This window comes from Barbus barbus, assembly GCF_936440315.1.
Source record: "Barbus barbus genome assembly, chromosome: 19".
NCBI classification, from domain to species: Eukaryota; Metazoa; Chordata; class Actinopteri; order Cypriniformes; family Cyprinidae; genus Barbus; species Barbus barbus.
Window position 1 is genome coordinate 18264162 of NC_136747.1, and position 18441 is coordinate 18282602.

At 39.7% G+C, this 18441-nt stretch overlaps 2 protein-coding genes across 6 annotated transcripts in view; one reads left to right on the forward strand and one right to left on the reverse strand.

Moving 5' to 3' along the window:
* Positions 1–18441, forward strand: part of LOC306885744 (mediator of RNA polymerase II transcription subunit 30) — a 32063-nt gene that overhangs the window by 10864 nt on the left and 2758 nt on the right. For 3 of the 4 annotated variants that reach the window (XR_013785572.1, XR_013785573.1, XM_079442488.1), the window contains exon 5: positions 14007–14111. Coding sequence is in view for 2 of the 4 variants with exons in the window: in XM_079442488.1 (XP_079298614.1) it covers positions 14007–14102 (96 nt within the window). In the remaining 2 variants the exon portion in view is untranslated. Of the gene's footprint in view, positions 1–14006; positions 14112–14187; positions 16260–18441 lie in introns of those variants that run through there. The other variant, XM_079442487.1, reaches the window with a different exon arrangement.
* LOC306885736 (exostosin-1b) overlaps positions 14787–18441 on the reverse strand; it is an 80988-nt gene continuing 77333 nt past the window's right edge. The window contains exons 10-11 of one of the 2 annotated variants that reach the window (XM_079442474.1): positions 17673–17844; positions 14787–17585 (exon numbers count right to left, since the gene is read on the reverse strand). In XM_079442474.1, coding sequence (XP_079298600.1) covers positions 17400–17585; positions 17673–17844 — 358 coding nt within the window. In that variant the 3' untranslated portion in view covers positions 14787–17399. The remainder of the gene's footprint in view (positions 17586–17672; positions 17845–18441) is intronic. The other variant, XM_079442475.1, reaches the window with a different exon arrangement.

Here is an 18441-nt window from a genome sequence, read left to right on the forward strand (position 1 = left end):
GAAAATTAGCACTCAGGTCAGTTTGTTGAAACATAATGGAGAACGTCTGTCTGACTCATCCCATTGCAGGCTAGGTTACGCATTTTAATAGAGTCATGCCATTGTCCTGTTGATTGAGTGCTGCCGTTTGCCGTGCCAATGGAGCTCAGGCTTGATTTACTGAATCCTTCATCACTATTGGAGCTCCAAAAAGTTGGTGAAGTGGTGGAGAGATGTATAGCACAAGTATGGTAATGCCCCGCTGCTTTATGGGATGTCCCGTCACTGAATGATCACATTGCTCTCGTTATCTGTCGATTGGGGTAATTGCTGTTTGTCAGGGCCCAGGCTGAATAATGCTCCTGCAATCTAGAGTGGCCTTCATCACCATGACCGATCTGTCTTCACACATCTTGCATGTGTTCTGCAGAGTTATATAGTACCTTTCATTAGTGGCGTAACAGAACGATTTTGGCTTTGTTTTTCTATCGCCAAAATCTCAGAGGTGTAATCGTATTTTAATCACACAGAAATTTATGAAACAAGCACAAGAAAAGCCATCAGTGTAAACAAATTCAGGTCCGAAATATGCATCATCTGACTCAAGAGGATAATTTACTGCAAGCCTGTCATCCCTCCCCTCTTCTGCTTTGGTGTTTGAGTCTGTGGGGCCCCTTAGGGCCCCCACAGATGTGTGAGGCCATCCAAAGGTCCACTGTAGTCGAGGCACTGTCAACTCATCCGGGCAAGCGCTTTGATTGAACACTGCTCTAACTGTTAATAAATTCCTGTCACAGCCCATTAAGAAGGCCTTGGAGAGACAGCTGCTCTCATTTATTCTCCACCACTCTCCTCTTTTTTTCCTCCCCCTCTTTTGCACTCTTTCTTCCTCACTCGCCCCCCTTCTCAATGTTTTTTAAATACCCTGTTAATTACCCCGTCTGTCCTCTTTATTCAAATGAGAAAGTGAGAAATGTGAGAGGAGAATGTTTGTAATTTCAAATAGGCCTCTCAGAAGGCAGATACCGTGAGCGTAATCAACAACGGCAGAAGCTGCGGTGGAGGTGGCGGCACGGGTGTTTTCCGTTATCTCCGGAGCAGGGTTGGGGCTGAGGGGCTGTGGTGGAGCTGTGCTCTGATAAACAAACATGCCGGAACCATAATGAGGCGGTTCAGAGGAGACAGTCCTCCCCGTACACACACACACTTGCTCGCAGGAGGCACTCAATTCTCCACATGATTAGTCAGTTCATATGTCATCCATTAGAACAGGTTTACCGGGTAGAGGCCTTTTAATTGGTGCACACAGGGTCAGGGAGGAAGGCCCAGCATGCTTAGGGCATGGAAAAAAGGGACACGTTGAAAATAGAAAACATTTCGCAGCGCTTCATTGCTCTTCAGGTTGAGCAATTGCTGTTTGTTTTCCTATTATTACTTTGTACTAGTGTACGAATAATTAGTTTTTTTTTCATCCGATGGTTGTGTTAATATTTAAACAACAAATTAAAGCCACTCAAGGTCTGGAAGGTCTCACAGTATAATGTTGGTTTAAACCCAAACAACAAAAAAGGAAAAGAGTGCCGTATTATTATGAATTTTCTTAAGAGACATTTCACTCAAAAAGACATCCTCACCCTCATTTAGTCTTCAAGACGCCATTTAATAGTTTTGTGTGAGAAACAGGCCCTATATTTAAATTATTTAGAAATGTAGAGATCCTTTTCAGTTGCTAAAATATCTTTGCCTTATCAGTGATTAGATTATATACATTCACCCTCCATAAATGAGAGCTCAAATATAAACTGACACTGCTCTGATGTGTCTTGTATTTGTACTTTTCTTGGCTTACTACCCATGAGGGAATGTGATTCAGTTTCAAAACGAACCCTTTTTGTCTTTTCAGCCAAATCCAGAGTTTTCTCTTTTCTCCCATAAGAGCAGAGAGGCTAAAATTACATCTTTCTCACTTTAGGCTTTAAAATGGAATTACTGCTACACTTTCCCTGAAAGATTTCTATTGCTCATCTCTCCTTTATGCTGCCTGGGAAGCTCTCATTGGAGACAGATGCTGATGCAGTAGCCTGACAGTCTGAGAAGAGATGAAAGAGCTCACTGTAAGAAAGGGATGCAGGGACATGCCTGATTGGGAATCACACAATCCTTTCTTTAAAGAAAGCTTTCTCTTGTTTTAACAATGTATTTAGCACCATTGTGCATTTCTGCATAAAAAAAATTAAGCATATTTTTAGAAGCATTAACAATTTTATGCATTGTAGCACTAGTCAGATTCCAAAGGCAATCCCCCAAATGCAAAATAATCTCATTCTCATTACAGTAATAAAAATGATCCTCTCTGGACTATATATTTTAGATTAGATTAGATTCAACTTTATTGTCACTATGCAGAGTACAAGTACAGAGCCAATGAAATGCGGTTAGCATCTAACCAGAAGTGCAAATAACAAAGTATATAAATAAATATAAAAAATGTGTATATACATTAAGTTTTATGACATATCGTGCAGTTATGAGGTAGAGGGGGAGAGACTAGCTCAGTACAAATGACTGTACATTCAACTTAGGTTGCAAGGAAGTATAAACAGAAGGTGCATTATAAAGTGAGGTATGTAAGTAGCATATGTTTATATATGGCCAGTGACCTTAACGGCATCCGGAGGTAGAAATGTGCAAGGGAATGTGCAAAATATCTGAAATGTGCAAAATAACAGAGGAAACAATAAGAACATCGTGAGTGAGGAGTGCAGACAGGTTATTGAACAGTGCAGGTTTTTTTTTTTTTTTTTAACCATTAGGTGGTCCATCTTGGATGTAGTGTTCAGCTCCTGAGATTGCAGTTCAGTAGGCTGACAGCTGAGGGAAAGAAACTGTTTCTGAGTCTGCTGGTGCGACAGCGAAGACTCCTAGAACGTCTCCCAGATGGGAGAGGAGTGAACAGTCTGTAACTGGGGTGAGAGGAGTCTTTGATGATACTTCTCACTCTCCTCAGGCAGCGTTTGTGGTAAATGTCTTTGATGGAGTGTAGCACGACACCAGTGGTGTATTGGGCAGTTTTCACCACCCGCTGGAGGGCTTTCTGGTCCGAAACCGTGCAGTTCCCATACCACACTGTGATGCAGTTTGTGAGAATGCTTTCAATAGTGCAACGGTAAAGGTTCAGCAGGATGTGGGGGGACAGGTGAGCTTCCCTTAGTTTCCTAAGGAAGTAAAGGCACTGTCATGCCTTTTTGATCAGTATGGAGGTATTGAGGGTCCAGGAGAGATCCTCAGAGAGATGGACACCAAGGAACTTGAAGCTCGCCACGCGCTCCACTTCGGCCCCATCAATGTAGATGGGAGTGTGTGTGTGTGGTCCTTCTTAGTCCGCCGGTGGTCTACAATCAGCTCTTGGTCTTCCGGGTGTTGAGTGCAAGGTTGTTGTTGGCACACCACGTTGCTAGATGCTGGACCTCATCCCTGTAGGCTGTCTCATCATTGCTGCTGATCAGGCCTACCACCGTGGTGTCATCTGCAAACTTGATTATGGAGTTAGAGCCATGTACAGGTATGGAGTCGTGGGTGAAAAGGGAGTAGAGGATTGGGCTCAGCACACAGCCCTGTGGTACCCCAGTGTTTAGAGTGAGGACGGAGGAGGTGTGGGTACTGATCCTAACAGACTGTGGTCTGTTGGTGAGAAAGTCCAGGGTCCAGTTACAGAGGGACGGGCTGATGCCAAGATCAATGAGCTTGGAGATCAGTGTGGATGGGATCATTGTATTGAAGGTGGAACTGAAATCAATGAATAGCATCCTGACATATGTGTTGATTCTGTCCAGGTGCGTCAGGGCAGGGTGGAGAGCTGAGGCGATGGCATCCTCAGTCGACCTGTTGGATTTGTAGGCGAACTGGTATGTTGGGGGCAAGCATGTTTTCAGGTGGGAAAGAACCAGCCTCTCAAAACACTTTGCAATAATGGGAGTAAGTGCAACTGGTCAGAAGTCATTGAGGGCCACTGCACCAGCATGTTACAATGGTAACAGGTACAATGGTGGCTGTTTTGAAGCAGTTGGGAACAATGGCTTGGGCCAAAGAGAGGTTGAAATGTTGGTGAAGACCTCAGCCAGCTGTTCTGCAGAAATGCACTCGGCCAGGGATGCCATCAGGGCTGGCAGTTTTGTGTGAGTTCACTTTACGCAAGGTGGCGCACACGTCACTGGTGGAAAGTGTGAGCGGCAGGTCGTCAGGTGTGAGCTCAGCTTTGATGGGTGGTTCTGTGGGTGGTAAAAGTTGTTCAGTTCGTCAGGGAGGGTGGCATTGCTGTTTGGGGGTGTACTGTTTGCTGGTTTATAGTCTGTGAGGGGATGGATGCCTGTCCACATGCGCCGAGGGTCGTTGTTTTTAAATCTGTCCTCAATGCGCAGTTTGTAATTGTATTTAACTGATTGAATTCCCCTCTTCAGATTGGACCTGGATAAGCTGTAAGCTTCACGGTCGCCAGATTTGAAAGCGGCGTCACGTGCCTTCAGCAGGAGCCGGACTTCCTTGTTCATCCAGGGTTTCTGATTGGGGTACAATTTAATTACTTTATGGGTGGTTGCCTTGTCTACACATCTGTTGATATGATGCAGAACAGAGCTGGTGTAGGTGTTAACATCTGTGTGGGAGTCCAGTGTGGCCCGAGAAGCAAACAAATTCCAGTCTGTGTTCAGGAACTCCTGCTGTAGTGAAAAGTCTGCTTCAGCCAAACTTTAACAGTCCTCACAGTGGGTTTCACACGTTCGATGATGGGGGTGTTATATTCCCCAATTACTTAATTATATAGTATAAGTAATTGGGGAAAGGTGATATGCTTAATTATTCATGAAAATATCAATATTCAAAATAAATATAGTAGTATTAATATGAAGGGACACGCCTTATTTAATTCTGAAATTCAGTACTGACTTATTTGAGGAATTACAAACTGATAACAAGAAAACACTTCAGCTCGCATTGCCATTTGACATGCTGTGGTTTCTCTAATACATTCCATTGTATCAATCATTCCCCAAGTGAGTGCCATCTTTCTTTCATCCCTCTCGTCCTTCACCTCTGATCTATGGAGATCTCCTCCCTCCTCCGGCATCTCGGTCTCATCACATTGGGTTGGGGCTTTAGTTCCTCTCTGTTTCGTTTCTCCATCAATCCTTTCACTCCCACTCGTCCCAGTCACAGTGCTCACATATGGTGCACTGTTTAGCTCAAAACCGAAACGTTGCTTTGAAGATCTGATGAACTTTTCAACATGAACATTGTGTGTTTAATTGAGTTTAGGTTCTTGTTTATGAATTGCTCAAGTGGAACGAAAATAATGAGACGTTTGAGAGAGGAAAGGAGATCATTTGCAAATAATTTGCAACTAGATCGGTTTATGTTAATTCAGCAGAGAGCCTACGTACATATGTGTTTATAGTCGCAGATGGAGTGGGCAGGGAATGGTCATGAAGGGTTGATACAAGCACTGTAAACGAAGTAACAATAAACAGCAAAATCAATACTGCAGGCTGACAGCAATCTGGTGTTGCAAGATTGAAAAATGCTCGGGAGCAGAGCAGTGATCAATGGAGACAACCTTCAATACTTTGACATTTCACACAGTCTCTCTTTACTGCTGCTTATACTCCGGAGAGCATTTGGAAAAGAGGTTTACAGGTTTTCATTTGTGGCACATGGTAAAGCAAGTACCATTATTACTGTTGCCTGTGCTTACGAACCAAACCCCATTTTGTGCTATAGACATGAGTTTGTAAAATTATGTGACTTGTTAAGAAGCATGTTTCCATTATTTTCTAAGTGATTAGACATATTATACAGATGATAAAATTGGTGAAAATCCTATAGATGTCCAAGAGGGATTCAAACAGTATTATGACCAGATTGTGGACTGTGTTGTTCTTATAAATGTAAATTTAATTTTGAATTGAATTGAATTGAATTTATATTTTATAAATACAGATTACTTTAGAAATGACTTTTTTATGTACAACTTTGGAGTCTCTGGAATCTCAGTCAAGTTAACCTCAACAGACCTTGAATGTTAAAGATTTTTATTGGTTGCGCCATGTATAGTATCATTCTGTTATAAGTGAGGCTTTAAATGCAACACTCACTTTTTATACAATATGTAATGGGGGTCTTTGCTCCATCTCTCTGTACACCAAGGGGTCCTTCGGAAAGTGTTGAAGACCTTTGTATAAGCAAGCATCATGTTCTGTAGGTGACTTGCACAAGCAAGCACTTTTTTTTTCAGAAAATGTAAACATCTAGTTGTACTTTTAGCTGTCTTTCAAAGACTTTGGTCTCTTTTCTGCTTGAATTGTTAACATGTCTAAAGGAATTTTGTTGAAGGGCAGTGTTTTTTTTCTGTAGATTTCTGTCACTCATCATTTACTGCATTCTTGCCATCAGCAGTCTTCTCATGTAACACACAGAGGGGCCATCTGGCTTCAGCTTTGATCAAAATAAACAGCTGATGAAGCTAGTTCAATTTTTGGATGTTCAGTAGCGGCATTAATGCCAAAAGAACACACTGTCCACATCATTTACTCTACAAGATAGTCGACATGGGAGAGATAATGCTAATTCAAGGAAAAGACTAATGCCATTCACATCTGTTCAGGGAAGTGTACCTTCATTCGTTGAATCATTTATTTTACAGTTTAATTGAATTGAATTTAACGTAATTTACCCAGACCCTTGACAGTCATTTCTGACTTTTTTTTTTAACATGACATACCCCCCCCCCTTTTTTTTTGGTGTATATATACACACACACACACACACATATATACACACACACACATATACACTGTATATAATATAAAAAAAACTTGGTAAAAGACTTGGAGGGTGACCAAATGATGGCAGAATTTTCACTTCAATGCAAAAGAGGTTTGTCCTGATTAGACTGACAAAATTTTAAATTGCGATTTCTACAACTTTTTTTTAAAACATACTAATCTTGCAACTTAATTATCAAATATTAAAACGATTTTGGTTTAGAAGTTGTATTCAAAATCCACTCAGCTCAGAAATCTTAGGGGGCATGTGCTTTTGAGATATGAATGGGAATGACGCTGCTGGATTCAATCTAGTCAATGTTTTGAGAAAGAATAAGCAGTCTTTAAATAAGCAGAACACAATAGTTGCATTAAAGATGTTGTGATGTCACCTGGATTAAAATGAGGTGGTACATCCTTTCCCGCTCTTCAATCAGTGTAATCCCTTGCTTCACTCCCAGACACTTACACTAGTAATTCCTACTCAATCTCAGTGAGCAGAAATGCTGAAAGTCGAGACAGACAAGGCGGATTAGCCATGTGGAATCCAAGGTCACAGTTTTTATAATGAAGGCTTGTTCTACAGATAATTTCTGCATTTAATTTTATTCTATTTAAATTTTCTTTTTTCAAAATTGTTTCACTTTGATCAGTCTCTGCAATAAACATGTTCTAACTGGAATTTAAGCCACACTTCTCAATAGCTCTCTTGTTTTAGATATTTTTTAATCCATTCAGACGTCAGAGACTAATTTGTGCTTCTCACAGTTTTGTGTGCCAATGAAAAAACACTACTGGTGCAAGCACGTTATCCAGCTGTCACTCAGAGTGCAAAACATAGAACATTTGAACAAACCTGAATTTTAATAAGATCGCATTTGATCCAAAAACTCTTCCCTCTGCGCACATTATCGAGGGCGGCTGCTTTGATCTTATCGTGAGTTGATGAGGTAAGAGATTTAGATGAAGGGAGAGGCGAAATGAGACGCCATGGACTGAATGATATGAAAAGGTAAAAGCAGTTTTTCTCTTCTGGTTGTCTTCTGCAAAAGCCACTTAACGAATTTATGATTAGGCAGCAAAATTCAAATAGTCCTTAAATATAACTTATTATTGTTAATGTAAATTGCAATACTGAATGGAATGGTTAATTAAAAAAAATAAAATTCTATTATCATTTATTCACCCTCATGAAATTCCAAACCTGTATGACTTTCTTTTTTAAAAAGAAATGTTATGAAAAATGTCAATGAAAGTCAACTGTTGTCATTCTGTAGGCAAAAATGAATGAGATGACAGTGAGTAAATAAGTATATTTCTGGGTGAACTGTCCCTTTATTGGTCAGAACATCACTGCACAAGTACATACTAAAGTGCAAGTGTGTAGGTTATTAGACTTTAGGTCACATTGACCTCACATTTATTAAGCAGCTCACAGTGGCTTTCAATGCTCGATAAGAAAAAGCAACTTTGTCATGAGAGCTGAGCTGCCACCAACCAGTTGCCTTCGTGCCAACATCTGAAAGCTCCTGCTTAAACGCTGAAAACCAGTGGGCCCTTTATCATAGTTAACATCTGTACTGAGAATCATGATCAAGTGAGACTTTACCTCCTTGCTCTATGAGAGACTTGTGTCCTCTGAGCTTGCCTCAGGACTCCTGTTTCAGTGCTTGACAACAAGTGCCTCAGACTCTCTTACTGTCAATGTTCCTGGAGCAATCATGATCCTGGTTGACCCTGCTAGGAAAGGAAGAAGCGATCAATGTAGTGTTCTGCCTTGTACCAGCTGGGACCTGTTCACTTATACTGAGTCTTTATTGTGTTTTAATGTTGCTAGACAGGAGTTCAGCTCACCAGGATCATCTCTTACTGCTGATCCCGCCAGGCCTGTTGCTGGAGCTCTGATTTTTCCTAGTAGGTAGACCGTCTTAGAGAAGTTGCATCTCTAAGTTCATCCTCTTTAAAGCACCATTGCCTGCTGTGAGCAATTTGCCTGAAATGTATTATGTCATCAGTTTTATTGTGTTTGAACTTTTGTGCAAAAAGGTTATAGATATTAAGCCTATATAGGTGGCCATTTAAAAGATTGGGGTAAGTAAAAAAAAAAAAAAAAAAAAGCAAGGATGCATTAAATTTATCAAAAGTTTCCTAGAGACTTTTACATTGTTACAAGATAGCTTATTGCCACAGTTGTAAAAATTATTATTTTTTTTTTGCATGTGAGAGAGATTGGCATCACAATGGCTTTGTTTCCAAGCGGACTGTTAAAAAACATGACATATGCATCTCCTAGAATCATTGGATGTTCAGCCAACAGTCTATGGGCATGACACCTTATGCAGAGACTATCTAAATTTATACAATTACATTAAAGTGTATACTTTAAGTGACTATGATTGCTCGCCATTTTTCATTTTTTTTAAACACTATTTTTAATCACCTTTTACCTTTTTACAGTTCACCTAAATGTTCCTGCAAGATAGAAAATTATATTTAAACCTGCAAATATCCTTTCAATGATATGAGATACTAATTTTAAAAATATAAGCAAAATACTGTTCAAAATAAATTTATGCAAGTATAGCATGTCACTGCTTGAAATGTCATGTCAGCTCATCTAATAAACTGAATATATTAAATACTTGTATCACTAGCTATATTTCAGTGTCTATCGTTAGGTACATTTGTGTAGGGTACAGAACACTGCTTTGCCTCCAGAGCTGTCTGAATTGCTTGTGGCATGGTGCTTCCATGCTGGAAGAATTCCTCAGTGGTTCTAGCCAGGTTAACTCAGTACAATCACACAGCCTCTGCCCATTTACAGGCTGCCTGAACTTCTCATTTCAGCTCACCCCAAAGGTACTCTATTGGATTGAGATCAGGGGACCGTGTTGCCATTGGAACAAGCTGAAGTCACAAGCTATTCCCACAATGGAACAAGGTGGAGATGATGAATGCTTTGTGACATGGTGCATTGTCCCAGTGGAAGTAGGCTATTCATTTCAAATGGGTAGACTGTGGCTATATAGGGATACAGATGGTCAGTAACAATGCTCATACACTACAGCATCTAAATAGAGCACTGTTTGTATTTAAGAGGCCTGTAGTGTGCCAAGCAAACAGTTCCTATACTATTACACCACCAGCAGCTTGTACCATTGACATTAGGTGGGCTCATATAAGCACATTATTCTTCTGCTGTGGCCCAACACCATGAAGCTTCAGAGATGCTCTCCTGCACAAAACTGTTATAAAGAGTGTCAGTTTGAATGACATTTTCCTCTAGCCATTTTCTTTAACAAGGTGTTTTTGGCCAGAGAACCTCTTGCTGTTTCTAGCCTGCTGTGTCCTGTACAACACCAGCAATCATACAACAAAGTGGCTCGTATCACATTTATCCCCTTTTCAGTTTGGTCGAAAAAAAGTGAAACATCTTGACTTTATTGGCTTGCTTTTTGTGTTGAATTGCTGTCACGTGTGTTAAACAAGTGGATCTCAAAAACCTGTCTCTGAGTATGTAAGTATATAGTCCTTTTCATGAAGCAGTTAAACAAAAACAACATATTGAGGCTATTTATGGTGATGTTAACTATTTATAGTTTATAGCAACATGGTCGCTTTTCGCATCTCCAGCAACATGGTAAAAAAAATCATGTTTTATATCTGAGTTATGATTGTGAGTTGCAATGGATGTGGTAAGATAAAAAGCACAGTGTAATGCATACTAATGGGAGGAACAGTTATCCCTGCTCACAGCTAGACAAGCACAGTGCAACCATAGTCTGATTCATGAGCAAATGACTTCTGAGCCGGTTCTTCATTTAAAAGAACTTGAGATACCTGTTTGGATCAGTGTGATCAATTCTTCCCTGAACTAACCCACACAATCATCTGACGAGTATGGAAGCCCTAATGTCTTGTTTTCTCTCACTTACATACAGTATACATATTAGTATAGAGATTAGTATACATCCTGCAGTTCATGACTTTTTTCATTAGAATTCATTTTTTTTTTTTTTTTTTTTTTCTGCCATGGAATAAGAAATAAAAAAGGCAATTATGACTTTATCTCTTAATAATTTTTTTCTTGCTATTGTGAGTTTATATTGTGAGAGAAAAGTCTGAATTATGAGACATAAAAACTCAAAACTGCAAGAAAAAGTGAGAATTGTGAGATAAAAAGGTCACAACTGCCTTTTTTAAATTCAGTGGTGGAAACAGGGCTCCATAGATGGGTTTCTGAATTAATATCTAAAGGTTATTTTCATATATTTTTAGATTATATTCATCTTTAAATAAAGTAAGACACTCCCACGATCCTAAGTATCATGTATATTCTATTAGTGCCATCAAAAAATGAATCGCGATTAATCACATCCAAAATAAAAGTTTTTGTTACATAATATATGAGTGTGTACGGTGTATATTTATTATTTATATATAAATACACACATATACAGTATAAATTTAGAAAATATTTACACGCATTTACATGTCTATATTTATATTCATATAATTTGTTATATTTAAATATATTTAATATATAAACATAACATTTCTCTTAAATATATACGTTCATGTTTGTGTATTTATATACATAATAAGAGGTCATTATGTGAGTATAGGAGAGCATAAGTCTAAGTGGACGTCCATGACATGCGGAGTCCCACAAGGCTCAATTCTTGCACCGCTCTTGTTTAGCCTGTATATGCTCCCACTAAGTCAAATAATGAGAGAGAACCAAATTGCCTATCCCAGCTATGCTGATGATACCCAGATTTACCTAGCCTTATCTCCAAATGACTATAGCCCCATTGACTCCCTCCACCAATGCACTGATGAAATTAACAGTTGGATGTGCCAGAACTTTCTTCAGTTAAACAAGGAGAAAACTGAAGTCATTAGAAACAAAGATGAAGTTCTCTAGGTGAATGCATACCTTGACTCTAGGGGTCAAACAACTAAAATTCAAGTCAAAAATCTTGGGGTGATTCTGGAGACAGACCTTAGTTTCAGTAGTCAAGTAAAAGCAGTAACTAAATCAGCATACTATCATCTCAAAAACATTGCAAGAATTAGATGGGTTTTTTTCCAGTCAAGACTTGGAGAAACTTGTTCATGCCCTTATCTCATGCAGGGTGGATTATTGTAATGGTCTCCTCACCGGCCTTCCCAAGAAGACCATTAGACAGCTGCAGCTCATCCAGAACGCTGCTGCCAGGATTCTGACAAGAACCAGAAAATCTGAGCATATCACACCAGTCCACAGGTCCTTACACTGGCTTCCAGTTACATTTAGGATTGGTTTTAAAGTACTTTTACTCGTTTATAAATCACTCAATGGCCTAGGACCTAACTACATTGCAGATATGCTCATTGAATATAAACCTAATAGACCACTCAGATCATTAGGATCGAGTCAGTTAGAAATACCAAGGGTTCACACAAAACAAGGGGAGTCCACTTTTAGCTATTATGCCGCCCGCGGTTGGAACCAGCTTCCAGAAGAGATAAGATGTGCTAAAACATTAGCCACATTTAAATCCAGAGAAACAGAACTCATCTGTTTAGCTGTGCATTTGTTGAATGAGCACTGTGCTACGTCCGAACTAACTGCACTATATTTTATGTATAATCATTTTTATTTTTAACTGTTCTAAATACATTTTAAATCAATTTTTAAATCATTTTAAACGTTTTTTTTTTATTTCTGGTTTTATTGCTTTGATTATTTTTTTACTTCCTTTTATGTAAAGCACTTTGAATTACCATTGTGTATGAAATGTGCTATATACAGTGGTGTGAAAAAGTGTTGGCCCCCTTCCTGATTTTTTATTTTTTTGCATGTTTGTCACACTTTGATGTTTCAGATCATCAAACAAATTTAAATATTAATCAAAGATAACACAAGTAAACACAACATGCAGTTTTTGAATGAAGTTTTTTTATTATGAAGGGAAAACAAAACCCAAACCCACATGGCCCTGTGTGGAAAAAGTGCTTGCCCCCTAAACCTAATAACTGGTTGGGCCACCCTTAGCAGCAACAACTGCAATCAAGCGTTTGCGATAACTTGCAATGAGTCTGTTACAGCGCTGTGGAGGAATTTTGGCCCACTCATCTTTGCAGAATTGTTGTAATTCAGCCACATTGGAGGGTTTTCGAGCACGAACCGCCTTTTTAAGGTCATGCCACAGCATCTCAATAGGATTCAGGTCAGGACTTTGACTAGGCCACTCCAAAGTCTTCATTTTGTTTTTCTTCAGCCATTCAGAGGTGGATTTGCTGGTGTGTTTTGGATCATTGTCCTGCTGCAGAACCCAAGTTCGCTTCAGCTTGAGGTCACGAACAGATGGCCGGACATTGTCCTTCAAGATTTTTTGGTAGACCGCTGAATTCATGGTTCCATTTATCACAGCAAGTCTTCCAGGTCCTGAAGCAGCAAAACAGCCCCAGACCATCACACTACCACCACCATATTTTACTGTTGGTATGATGTTCTTTTTCTGAAATTCTGTGCTACTTTTATGCCAGATGTAATGGGACACACACCTTCCAAAAAGTTCAACTTTTGTCTCGTCAGTCCATAGAGTATTTTCCCAAAAGTCTTGCAGATCATCAAGATGTTTTCTGCCAAAACTGAGACGAGCCTTTATGTTCTTTTTGCTCAGCAGTGGTTCTCGTCTTGGAACTCTGCCATGCAGGCCATTTTTGCCCAGTCTCTTTCTTATGGTGGAGTCATGAACACTGACCTTAACTGAGGCAAGTGAGGCCTGCAGTTCTTTAGATGTTGTTGTGGGGTCTTTTGTGACCTCTTGGATGAGTCGTCGCTGCGCTCTTGGGGTAATTTTGGTCAGCAGGCCACTCCTGGGAACGCTCACCACTGTTCCATGTTTTTGCCATTTGTGGATAATGGCTCTCACTGTGGTTCGCTGGAGTCCCAAAGCTTTAGAAATGGCTTTATAACCTTTTCCAGACTGATAGATCTCAATTACTTTCTTTCTCATTTGACATTGTGGCGTAAGATGAGATAATGCTGAGTTTCGTCATGCTACACAGGTAGTAGTTAGGAAAAGAAACCCTGCTACATCATTTTGAAAATAGATGTGATGTTACGCTACTTAAAAATGTTAAGTCCGTGACGTTCTGCTTTGCAGTGCTGCATATAAACAGCTCAATAACTGAAAATGTTTATTTCCATTTTTATCACAGAAACTCAAACAGAAGAACCAGCAGCTGAAGATGATTATGGACCAGCTCAGAAACCTCATCTGGGAGATCAACTCCATGCTGGCTGTCAGGAGCTGAAACACACATGTGCGTGTGCACACAGAGTCAGTGTTGTACATACACAGCCCTTGTTCGCTGCATTCATGAGCTCTGTTTTCAGCAGGACACGTAAGATAGATGCAGGAAAGAGCAGCGAGGCACAAAATTGAGAGAAGGTAGGAAGCGAAGAGGACTGAACTGAAGAAATTCTGCTACATTCATAACACACGGTTGAAATACCTTTCGGTTCAGCTGTCTTGCATTCAATTTTCAACCTGATGAACATTAGGAGGTCTGAGCAGTCTGCTCATTCACTCAGATACGCTTTAAAATGAACCTTTTACGCAAGTATATTCCTCCTATTTACTGTTAAACTGTTTAGTTCTCAATCATAACTTGCAGAAAAATATCGTGTGAAACATATCGCATATTAGTGTGGTGTTAATATATCTGGTATAAGGTTTATACGTAATAATGTCTTGACTACTTCATACTTTTGTGGTAGTGTTTGTAAAAAAAAACCCTCAAGAACAAATGGTCTGAATATTGGATATAAAAGCATCCTTTTCAAAAAAGAAAAAAAAAAAAAAGTACAGCGGTCTACAGTAACCACAATCAATAGTGCTGAATTTCAGCACGTACGGTTCAATATAATTCGTAATCCCTTATTTGTAACCTCATGACCATTAATCTGAAAAATAAGCACACGAGTCACGTCGTTCTAGCATCAAATATGACTTTATTCATTTTCTTATAAATCATTCATACAAAATTGGCATTTTGCAATTTCTTTATTACCTCTATAAAAAGTCATCTGTTAATTACTGGGATGAAGGGTCAGGACAGGAGGGAGCAAAACAAACAGATCTGAGCAAAAAATAACCCAAAACGAATCCGTATTTACTCATAAATAGCCTAAAGTGGTCATGCAAGTCTGGTTAACAGCCTAACGTGAGAAATAGTCGCGTGTTTAACAGATGCTGTGAAACTTTAGTGTCGGCAGATGACGCAACATTATTTGAAAGATTTTGCCACTTTCCAAACTCAATACAATTGAATCAAAAGGCACAATCAGGGAGCGATCAGTGATGTTTTTGAGCATGACTCCATATTGCTTATTGCTAATTCTAGAATGTAATGTAAGAGAAATGAGATACTAATTTTACCAGTTAACCTGGAGACAGAATGATCTTGACAGAATGAAAAACAAGTATAGACACCATGAACAAACGACAACATAATACAATTGCATGAGTTTAAATTTGCCAAGATTCTTTGGTGATCTTGCAAGTGTGTAGTGGTAGCAGCAGCATTCAACAGGCCAATTTAAAATGAATGGCTTTGTCACGTTAAGCTGGGTAATTAAAATAACACTGGCGTCAATGCAAACACCTATCAGTGTGTCGTCTGCACACATGCTCTGCGCTGACAAGGGCCTTGGGCAGATCTGGACGATGCTGGGCATATCACAAGCCCTGATGACAGCATTGGCAAGGGCATCGTGACAGGATGGGATGCACATATTAATCAAAACAGACATCTGATGCACACATCTACCCCCTAAAATCATCTCAGATCGTGTAGATCCAGCTGTATGAACAAGGATTATGTACATTGAAGTGTTTTATAATTTGGCCGATGAAATTGTGCGAGGCCAGCCGTTGATTCGGTGATATGAGATTATAGCAATGACAATCATAGGTATAAATGCTGGATATAAAATTTTAAATGGGATGGTTTGCTGAACTCAAAACAACCAGATGTGGGCCATTTTTGTTAAAACTTAAAGAGAAAAAGGATGACAAAGACAACTAATTACAAATTACATTTTATGCAACAGTTAAGAGGGCAATTATAGTAGAAGCGTTCAGGGACTTGAAATTAATTCAGGGACTTGAAATTAATTCACATACTTGTATAACAAGATTGAAGCAAGCACCTAAACTTAATGTCAAGATGGACATTAAGATTTTCAGTTCCAATAATGTCAGCTGAATCGCATTACTGCAAACTTCTCAGGCCTTTAGGTCATAATGCTTTTTAAAATACAACACACAACAATTGAAGGGTTCCTAAACATTCAGTGTCAGATATGCTTTTAAATTTCAGCATGGGCTGACCATGACCACACGGAGGGAAAAAAACATGTAGTGTACATCATGTCACAGCATCAACCGAATTCTGATGCATTATGTTAAGAAAAAAAAAAAAAAACATGAAAAGGAAAATAAAAGGCTTTGGCTCACAGCTGGCACATTTTAAGTCCAGTCACCTTCACAAAAGGCCACTAAAGCACAGCACTCCTTCAAGTCATCAGACATTCAAGTACCTTTGAGCGGAGGCTGACAACACTCCACTCTGACTCTGGGAAACACAGAGAAACAACACTGGAGGGGCCCAACGTCTCAAGAACCGTTCCCTTGATATGAAATCAACAAGAAAAGATGTAAAGGAAGCATACACTCGTCACTTTCGAGGGGACATAAATTAGCCAGGTGTCCATTTGTGGCTGAGTGAGTTTTATATGCGAAGAGGAGGGGAAATGAGGCAGTGCCACTGAACTTTGACGGACAGCTAATTTTTCACAGGGACAGGGAAGATAAAGGAAGTGAGAGACATCTCACTTAAATTATGGCCCACAAGTCCTTACGATGCAACCTGTCATGCGCTGATGTCTACAAAAGTTCTCACACATAAACAGATGGCGTTCCTGCACTGTAAGCTCTGCCTTTGTTTCCATGCTAATTTTTCTCTTGACTATAACAAACTTTTTTTCTCCAATTCGGGCTGTTTAATAACGTGAGGATTTAGGGAATTCTAATTAATTTTTTTAATACACTTTAAGGTGGATTTGCATGAATTAATTAGGTAGGGAGGGTTTGACAAGCCACTTAAGGCAACTCATTAGTCTTGGCACCATTTTTAAAAATAAGAAATAAAATACTGCAGGGTGTTTAAATGGTGGTTATGACCTCGGAAAGAACTGAGAACATGATGTTGACAGCTGAAGCGGGAGGGTGGAAGGATCCAGATGTGGCGTGGTGAAGAAGTGCTAACATGATGATGCGTCCCTCCTGTCGTCCAACAACTCGCTCATGTGCTGGGAAAGATGAGTTTTTCTGTGGCATTCGGTACCAACCTTGAAACAAAACTAAATCTTCCGAAGAGTTAAAAGTGTCTCACATGTGTCTGAAGGTCCACAGAGGCCTGTGTTTGTCCTTTGCTTGTGTGCTGAAGGGAAAACTGAGCCACGGGCTCTTCCGCTATGGTCCTCCTCTGCTCCAGAGAGTCTCTTGCGGCCCCCTGTTGAATGTCTGACAAGGGGCGCCAGTCTGGTCAGAGCCGCTCGATCTCCCTGTATTTCTTGCGGAGGATGGAGACCTGGTCCTTAAACAGAACGGGGTCCAGTCTCATTTGGGAGTGGACCAGTGGCATGCCGCCAAACCAGCTGGCGAACTTGTTCATGCAGGTCTGGCGCTGGGCAAAGTGGTCCGGGTCCGCCCAGCGCGAGGCTCGAGATGACTAAGAAGAACAGATGCACAACATTAGACTGTTTGCTCGAGCTCATGTAGGTTTAATTATCTGTGGTGTGTTTTAAATCTCACTTACCTGAGCCATCATGGTCTCCTTGTACTGCTTTTTCTGTGTGACCTTGATGGGCGGTAGCTTGGTGACAGCGGACACTAGGAAGTTCATGAGGATGTCCTCACAGTTGGCCAGCTGGTCCACCATGTTCTTCAGGCTATTTGGCAGGAAGTGGGTATACAGGAAGTGGTAATATCTGGAGAAAAGGATGTAATGGCATCGTCAAGGACAGGTTAAGACAACCAAATCATAAATTCAAAAGCTCAATAGGACAATGAACACAATGTGTTGGGATGGATAAAAGATATAGATTTTTTCGTTAACTGCAAAAAGAAATAAAATAAATAAATAAAAATCAGTCTTTTAATCAATGGCTTATTTTTTTCTTAAATATATATTTAATGGCTGCTTGTCCTACAAATGTGTCCTTGCTGCAAGTTTCTAGCTTCTAACTACAGAAACTGCTAATAATGTTTTTCTGAGAAAATTAATGAATAATTCTACCCTAAAGCTGGTGCCATCATATTAGGTCATTTGTGGTGGCATGTGGTGTTAACTTTGCAACAATATAAATGTGTAATTTTTTTTTTATTGAAAATAATTATGCATGTTAAACTATATCAAATTACACAAAATAATTATATTGCCATGAAAATTTTCTCATGTCCTCAACAATGTCTGTGGTGTTACCATGATGGAAACGGATTCTTATATTTGGACAATTTCCTGTACGTCCTGTTTAAGACCATAGCTGTGAGGAGTGTATGATGAGACTTTTTCTTTAAACGCTATA